Source organism: Cornus florida, unplaced genomic scaffold (genome assembly GCF_030987335.1).
Source record: "Cornus florida cultivar Cherokee Brave unplaced genomic scaffold, ASM3098733v1 CherokeeBrave_3.0.0_Hap2_Chr07, whole genome shotgun sequence".
NCBI lineage: Eukaryota > Viridiplantae > Streptophyta > Magnoliopsida > Cornales > Cornaceae > Cornus > Cornus florida.
This window is the reverse complement of record NW_026775577.1, coordinates 38,409,430-38,418,678: the sequence shown is the minus strand read 5'-3', so window position 1 is coordinate 38,418,678 and position 9,249 is coordinate 38,409,430. Positions and strand designations below refer to the sequence as shown.

Sequence of the window (9,249 nt, the reverse complement as noted above, 5' to 3'; positions counted from 1 at the left end):
AAGTTATTGTATTATTCATCTGGAAACAAAAAATTAAAAAATAAAAACCTGTTTAAGAATTGAAAATTGAACTATTGAAATCAATTGGACAAACAAACAAGGTTGATTCTTATTTATAAATCCATCTAATGACACAAAAAACAAAAATTAAAATAACAAACATGGATAACAGAAGTCACAGAACATCAGCAAGTCCGAATGGACCTCAACATATTCTCAAAAGAAACCTAGATTCAGCAGCCACAAGGCTTTCAGGAGACTTCTAATGTGTTCCCAACGTCGATGACAAACCGGTATTTGACATCAGCCTTCTCAAGACGCTCCAAGGCAGTGTTCACATAGTCCATAGGAATGATTTCAATGTCTGGTTTTATGTTGTGTTTTGCCGCGAAATCAACCATTTCCTGTGTCTCCTTCATTCCCCCAATCATGCTCCCAGCAACTATCTTCCTCCCTGCCATTCCATATTCCCATTTAGCTACTAGTCTAAAGACTAAAGAGCAAAATGTAGGGCAGAGAACAGTCTTGGGTATGAATTCAAGCACTACTCAGCGAATTTTTATCAGACAATACGTACCTATTCATTGGTGAGTAGGTGATCCCTACCAGCCACTAATGTAATCCAATCACAAATACACACATTTTTCATAATTATAAATCAAAAAAATAAATAATAATAATAATACTACATAAATATTTTTTAAAAAAATAAATTCGACAGTCAATAGGATCATCTATTCACCGGTGAATATTTGTATTCAACAATTTAATCTACCCATGTTAAATGTAAAAGTTAATGATTTCGTATGCTTACCCGAAAGCAAAGGCAAAACAGGTAGTTCAAGTGCTTTTGGTGCTCCCACCAAAACGAGCTTCCCATAAGTTTTCAATAAACCAACCAAAGGCATGAGTGGGTGAATAGCAGACACAGAATCAATAATACCATCCATTGTGTCCATTGCAGCCTATATACATTCATCATACTAATATATAAGAATTAATGCACAGTCAAAACTTTCTATGAAATGCTAATTACCAACATATCTACCTACATTGTGTTGGAACGTGTTTGAAAATATAGGGTTCATTTTAGAAAAAATCTCGAGTTTAAGTTGCCCGAGAAGGCGAGAAGGGTAGAATTTATTTTATTCTTCATCATTACAACACTTAAACCACCTTAAATTGCCCTATAAAATAGCTTTAACAAGCCCAAGTCTAAGAAAGTGAAAGGGAAAGAGTCTGAATTCCGACGAAGATTCAATGAGGTCCGGCCGACTAACCCAGATTCCGGTGAGGTGAATTAATGCCCTATCAATTTTTTTTTTTTTTTTTTTTTTTTTTTTTTTTTTTTTTTTTTTTTAATGTAGTGCTAAATACCAACATATCTACCTAGATTGGGGGTATACACTTTTCTTTTTCCATCTCTAAATTTAATTAGCATAAGATAAAAATGGTTACGTACCTGCATCTGATCTTCATCACGGCTTACCAAAAATGAATCAGCACCAAGAAGTTCAATGGCTTCCTTCTTCTTGCTAGGGGATGTACTGATCACTGTCACCTTAGCGCCAAACGCCTTTGCAAACTTCACGGCGACATGGCCAAGTCCGCCTAGACCCACCACGCCCAAATGCATACCAGGCTTGTCAAGCTCAAAGTACTTGAGGGGACTGTAGGTTGTGATCCCAGCACATAGGAGAGGACCAGCAGCTTCAAGAGGCAAGCTGTCGGGGATGCCGACCACAAAGTGCTCGTCGGCAACCATGTGATCAGAGTAACCTCCTTGTGTGACGCTTCCGTCATAGTAGGTGCCCGGGTAGGTGTATATCAATTTGGGGCAGTAATTTTCAAAATCGGTGGCGCACTTGTCGCATGAGCCACATGATCCAATCATGCATCCAACACCCACTCTGTCTCCAACTTTGAATTTCTCTACCTTGCTACCCACCTCTGTTACTACCCCTACAATCTCATGCCTGCATCGATCAATTCATTTTGATGTCAATATATTTTTAGAGAGATTAACTAATTTGCTCTGTTGTTTATATTTGGTCTGTGATATAATAAATATTGATATGCAAAAGAGTGATAGAAGAAAGACTAAGGAAAGAATCCACAGTATCTGAAAATCAATCGGGATTCATGCGGGAGAGATCAACATTCGAAGCTATAAACCTATTTAAACAATTTATAAAATTAAGCCTACGATAGGGTCCCAAGAGATTAATTTGGTGAGACATACAAGAAATTACTGACTATACTTTTTAGAAGTAATTAGGGCTCGTTTGGCAGACGTTTTATTTTTTGTTAAAACAGAAACAGTGTTTTTGTTGTTTTGGAAAAAAAATCGGAAACACGTTTGGAAAGATGTTTTGTTGTAAAAATTTAGGAAACAAAAACACGAACAGTTATGATTTTGGGCCATGAACAATTGTCAATACAAAAAAAAAAAAAAAAAAAAAAAAAAAAAAAAAAAAAAAAAACTTTTTAGTATTTTGTTTTTGGACTACTCTTCACGAAATGTTTTAGCACTGTATAAAATAAAATAAAGTCGTGCCAAACATGTTTTTGTTGCCAAAATCGGCACTATAGCAACTTAAAAACAAAAATAACAAAAACAAAACACTTGTCAAATGGGGTCTTAGTGATCTTAATGAGATTATTTTCCTCTACCTCTTGTAGTTGAAGACAAAAGTAAAGGACGTGGAAACATCATTCTCTACACACAAGTTGGTAGACGAAGAAATTGATGGAAATATTCTTGAGCTCGGAACAAGTTCTCGCAAAAGGTGAAACTCCTTCTGGATTCAAAGGCTGGAATCAAACCATCAAGTACCGATTTATACCTTCGCATATAGCTTATCCCACATAACATACATAACATACTGATTAATCATGTCTGAAATCTTGACTATACCTTTTTCTAGGATTATTGCTATTCACAACTTTAAACTTGGTTGCCCAAGGAAAATGAAGCTTTCCATCAAAAATCCAAGATATTTATCTTGTGAGATATACCATCCTAATTAAGTAATTTTGGTGTCAAAACATGTCCAATACAATTGTAATTTTTATTCTATTTTGACTCTCGATGTTGGAAGCGAAACTATATGAGCAATGCATGGTTCGATTCGATAAGAACATCATTTAAAGAAGGTGTGTATGAGAGGATACATTGCACATTTTTATTTTTAGTCGGATGGGAATTAGGTTTTTAAGCTTAAAATTATATTCTAGACAAGTGCAATCGGTCCAACTTACTCCGACCGGTCACATTTAGCAAAGAAAAATTGTCTTAAATCATAATTGCAAACTGCTCAAGTCTTACCGATCTTTTTATTTTTTATTTTTCTAGTTGGGAAACTCACACACACTACCTCCACTGAGGTTCAAACCTCTGACCTCCCTTTAGGAGGTAGGAGCCTTATACCGCTAGGCCACAGGCCTATTGGTAAGTCTAACCGATTTTATTTAGTTCAACCAGTCACGCTTTACTGGATTTAAAAGGAAATTTTTAACTTTTTTTAAATTCAACTTTTCTTTTTGATTAAATCCTACGGAGAAGTCATTGCACTACTTTGACTAATTTTCGAAGTTAGTTTAGGACACTCTAATACCTATATATACTATTTTTCTGCCCTACATCATTTACGACTTTTACTAGATTAAAGCGTTTTGTGATTATTTTTGCAAAATTTCCACTTTGATGCACGTTATAAACATACGAGTGATTTTAGGATTGTGTTTTTTATCTGATCAGAGTTCAAGATTATTGAAGATCAAGTTGCTTCCATTCAGAAGCATGATTTTTTAAATTTATTTATCTACAAAACATTGAAAGGAGGATTCAATCGTGTTACAAACGAAACAGAACATTTGAGGGTGTTTATGTTATACTTGTAACCTGTCTACAAGTATGACTGCAAACGAGTTGAGCCGTTTGCAAACTACTTGAGCTCCACTTAATATGGGCTCGGTTGGTGTTCGTTTATTTACTAAACAAACTACAAACTGAGACCAAACAAAACTATTAGTGTCGCTATTAAAAGAGCCAATCTCAAACATATGCATGCTCGACTCGTTTGCTACCCGAACATATTGATAAACAAGTTTGTTTACGTGCTCGTTTTGAGTTCATGAATATATATGCGTGTGTAAAAATATGATAAATATTTGGGCTTTATCCTATCACATATATAGTCATTTTAATTAATTTATTAAGCCCAACCCTAATAGATTCTTTCTTAAACCCAAATGAAGCATTAAGCCCAATCAATCTAAATACTATATTCACCTCAAAAGCCCAATAGCTTAAACCCGAATGAAGCATTTGGTCTTGTGGCATAACCCACGAGACCAAAACCAGTCGCTATCAAACTTCCTCCTGCAGTCTGAGAAGTGAGAACCACTCCTTGTTGATTCATTCTCTTTCCCTCTCTCTATCTCTCGCTCTAATATGAATTACCCCCTCTCGTTTCCCTTATATCCCCCATCAATGGTAGATCTGCATGTGCCTCTCAATGGTAAAAAAAAATGGTGGATAGAGGAGATCGATAGGAAAGTTATAATATCGGCTGCATCTCACCGGACTTACTAGTACGAGCAAGCATCCCCACAGACACACTTTTTTTTTTTTTTTTTTTCTTCAGATTCTGCAAATAAAATGTTTGATTTTGCTGATTGTGTGAATATACTAGCTTTTGCTGATTGTATGCAATGTACAAGCTTTGAGCTGAGATCGAGTTGCTCGTGACCATTACCAAGCCAAGTTCGACCATTCAACTGGGAGCTCGAGCATTCTTTTGCACTGACCGAGCCGAGTTCGGACATACCACTACTCGGCTCAGTTCGGTCAATTATAGCCCTATCTACAAGGATTGAGGAATAAGCTTGAAATCTGCAGCAAGGGGGACTAGGAGTCGCAAGTTTGAGGCCTTCAACAACTAGTTCTTGGTAGAATGTGAATGGTGTGAGTTTGAGTCTGGTGTATTTTGTTTTGAGATAATGGATCATTTCGCTCGACACTATAAAAATCTCCATGGGTTTGTTTTTAATTTTATTTTCATAAAAATTTTAAAAATAAAAATCGGACAAAAGTACGAATTGAACCTATTCACCGCTCTCTAGATATTTTTCAAAGTATAATTATGCAACCATTCTGTGTAGCGCAACTCACACATATATGTACGTACGTACATATGTGAAGATGATATTTGTACTCTACTTTAAAAGAAAATGGCATTGTTATTCCTAACTTCATGAATAAGAGAAGAGCGAATTTATGAGTTTAGGAACACTTTTGTGAGTAGCAAATTCACATAATTACTCTTAAAAAAAAAAAATGGTTTTATTGAAAAGTGAAGCATAGATATTGCCTCCTTATCGAGACTAGAAAAAAGAGTAAACTTACAAACCAAAATGAGGAACAAGTCAGCAAGTAAGATTGACTTGCTAAAGGAGGCTCAGCGAAGAGATAGAGACTTTCTGAATTTTCTTCATGTTTATTTTATTATATATTATTTCTTAGTAAGGAGTTTTGTAATAAGGTTCACCTTGTTGGTGGGATTTTAATTTCATTGGTGTTAATGTTGTTATAAGACTTGTTGGATCTTTGAATGAAATTATTTATAGTTATTTTTATTTAATCATGGATAATTGTGGATGATTAGTGTGAGTCACGTAATGTTGTTATAAGACTTGTTGGATCTTTGAATGAAATTATTTATAGTTATTTTTATTTAATCATGGATAATTGTGGATGATTAGTGTGAGTCACGTATCATATTTTAGAACTAGACAAGATTTGTGGTGTTACAAATTTAGGGTGTCACACGTGGAGGAAAAAAAAAGAAAAAAAAAAGAAAAAAAAAAAAGGACAAAACTTCCTTCATTCAGTAAAGAGTAGAGAAAGAGAGAAATGATAATAGGATGCATGAGTCCTTATTCCTCTACAAATTTCCATCCCTCCAAATATGGGCCAAAGAGAGGAGTGAAGAAAAGTGGGTGTATTATATAATTTTTAAATTACAACCCTATTCTCTAGCTATAAATTAGAATACTATATATATAGTAATGGGTATATGGTTAACAATTTTAAACTCAATCTCTTCCCTTTTCTCCTAACGAACACACGGGGCGGAGCCAGGGGTAGGCGAGGGGGGGCCTGGCCCCTGCAAGAAATTCAGTATCTTTTATTAGTATAGGTCGAAAAACAGTTTAGTAGAACTTATGTAAGGTAATGAGTACTTTTGGGCCCCGCAAGAAATTTTTTAGTTTATTATATATATATAATTTATTATATCATCTTTACTTCTTTAAACATATTTTAAAATAAAAAATCTTGTTTTTCAGTTTTTCTAAATCTCTTGTTCCCTGGCATGTTTGTTTGTTTAGTTATAATATATATTATTTTATAGTGCTTTGACCCATTTTTTTTTGTTTGTTTCCTTCGTGTACCTCCGCCCTACCTCTTCTTTACCTTGAAATTTTGGGGTTTTTTTTATTTTTTTCGCTGCATAATGCGTATCTCACTCAGTCCATCAGATTCTCTCTTCTCAGTTCTCTCACTCAGTCCATCACTTTGGCCCCCCCCAGCCACACGATCCTGGCTCCGCCCTGCGAATACAATAAATTGTGTGTTTGTTTTCTTCTTTTTTGTCTAACTGAACAAAAAGATGGAATGATACAATTTTTTTTTTAGAGATATTTTATCTATCCCTTCTTCTCTTCCTTCCATCCAAATTTTTTATTTTGTACTGCAAAAAAGCATTAGTCCAATATGTACCTATTTACATATATAAATGTAGTCATACAGGGATCAGCACCCCAAAAACCTTCTCCTGTCAATAGTAAATTGAAATTTGAGGGACAAAGAAACAGAGACATACCCGGGTACAAGAGGATACTTGGACATGCCCCAGTCATTCCTGATATTGTGAAGGTCGGAGTGGCATATCCCACAATACAAAACTTTGAACCTCACATCTTTATCCCCCGTTGCTCTGCATAGCATCATATAATCCAACACCATCTCAGATCATGCAGAGAGCATCAACAAAACAAAAACCATTGTTCAAAATAAATTTTTGGTACCCAAAAAAGCATCATAATAGTAGCTACATGTTTACATATATGTAGGATATATAAAATCAACAAGAGATATAAATGAGAGAAGTAAGTAATACCTTCTCGAGAATTTGAATGGACCTAGAGGACTAGCTTGTTCTCTGGCTGCCCATCCAAAGGCCTTCACTGGGTGCTCGGTCTCTGGTGACTTTGCCATTAGCACAAAATTATCGAATTCGATTTCAAACAAATAAATGTTAGTATAGACAGAAAAATGAAAAATCCAGTGAGAGAGAGAGAGAGAAGTGCTTGTATTGAGTTAGCATGACTTAGACATTTATATAGTTGGGGGTATAGCTTGGGGATTACCTCAGCCGTGAGGTAAGAGAAGGGGGTAAGATTTTCCTCACATATGATTTTCGGATCGATAGAGAAAGTAGTTTCTTAATGACCTCTGAAATTTTTTCGATCAAATGAAGTAAATTAATATACAATTTGTCATGCTTGATGCAGACGTCCAAACAAACCAATTCTAGGTTTCATGGAGGTCAAAACAAGATGGTCACTCAAAATACATAAGTACTAGCCCACTACATATAATATACATGAAGCAGTACATAGTGATCATGGACATATTCAAACATTGAACTCAAGCTATATAGTTTTATTAGTCTTCATTCTTCAATATATCTGTATATTAAGCACACATCGACACTTTTTGGATATAAATACACTTCCCTCTATGTACACATCGACCCTTTTTGGCTGTAAGATTAAAATTTTTACAAACTACATACCATAAGGTGGAATTGCATCGACAAATAAGTCATCTTATAGCATTATGAGTGTAATAACTATTAAATTAATAACACAAATTAGTTGTTCATTAATTAAGGGATTAAATTGTAAAATATAATATAGTATTTAATAAATAAAATAATTAAAATAATAATAAAATAAATTCAGAAGAGGGAGAAGTACTATATGGGTATACAATATATATATATATATATATATATATATATATATATATATATATATATATATATATATATTTGTGTGTGTGGCTGTTTATATAACCCTAGGACTATATTAAATAAATATGCGTGTAGATTCCACAAACAATGGTATATTAATCAGATTGATGGAATTGACTGACTGGTATATAAGGGAGAGTTTTTCTTTCTATTTTTTGTTGAATATGTATACGAATATTTATTGATGCAGCATATACTTTACTTCTGTAGTTATATATATATAATCTTCCTAGTAAATGTTCTGCATATATATATATATAATCAGAGAGATAGAGAGAGATTTATTTATTTATATAGCCTTAGATCACTAAAAATTATATTTTAAGAACATTCATAAGAATAAGAGTGCATGTAATCAGTATATGCATATGATATGAAAGTTGAGTTGGTACTAAGAATGGCGTGGCTTATGTTAATGATTAGAGAAGATATTCTCAATTTATGGAAGTTTTAATGATATAAGATCAATAAAACCATGTTTTGGTATGATTAGAGGGTGATTAAGGTCTGCTTTTGAGGTTCAAAGGGGCTGAAATAGCAAGCTTGTAATTTGTCTAGCTCTAAAAAAATTGAAAAAGATGTATCCACTATTACCCTTTCTATGAATATCAAATCGTCTTTTATATGACCATCTTGCAAACTAATAATTTAAGTACCGGAAGCACGACGTTGGTGTTAAACAAATTAAACACTTATTCAATTAAGAGTGTACGTTCGATAACGCAATTTAAATATAACTGAAAACGATAAACACAGCATAAAATGGGGACGTTACTTATCACTAAATGCTAAATATTAAAAATTTAAAAAATTTATTAAAAACATATTTATCACTTAAAAATTTCAACACTTAAAATTCAGCTCTTAAAACTTTCGGTACTTAATTTTTAATTTTATCAAACACCACCACGGATAAGTGCCACTCAATAATAGCGCTTAGTGGAAACATCTACCTTTCTTTAAATTAGTCATTTTTAATAACTAAAAATTTATAAGATACAATGTCATTCGGTAGCCATTGTGGTTAGCAGTTACACTAATTTACATGCGAACGGTTTAATTTACCAAAAAAAGTATTTTCAAATAAAACATATCAACATGTCAACCTTCAATATTTTATCAAAATGTCAACCTTTAACCTCACTAC

At 33.7% G+C, this 9,249-nt stretch overlaps 1 protein-coding gene across 1 annotated transcript; it reads right to left on the bottom strand.

The window, feature by feature from the left end:
* Positions 1-251: 251 nt before the first annotated feature.
* Positions 252-7,282, bottom strand: LOC132267645 (8-hydroxygeraniol dehydrogenase-like). The gene is made up of 5 exons (XM_059768778.1): positions 7,185-7,282; positions 6,888-7,001; positions 1,463-1,976; positions 815-965; positions 252-454 (listed from the first exon to the last, which is right to left on the bottom strand). The coding sequence occupies exons 1-5, from the start codon at positions 7,280-7,282 to the stop codon at positions 252-254; spliced, it is 1,080 nt and encodes a 359-aa protein (XP_059624761.1).
* Between the last annotated feature and the right edge of the window lie 1,967 nt (positions 7,283-9,249).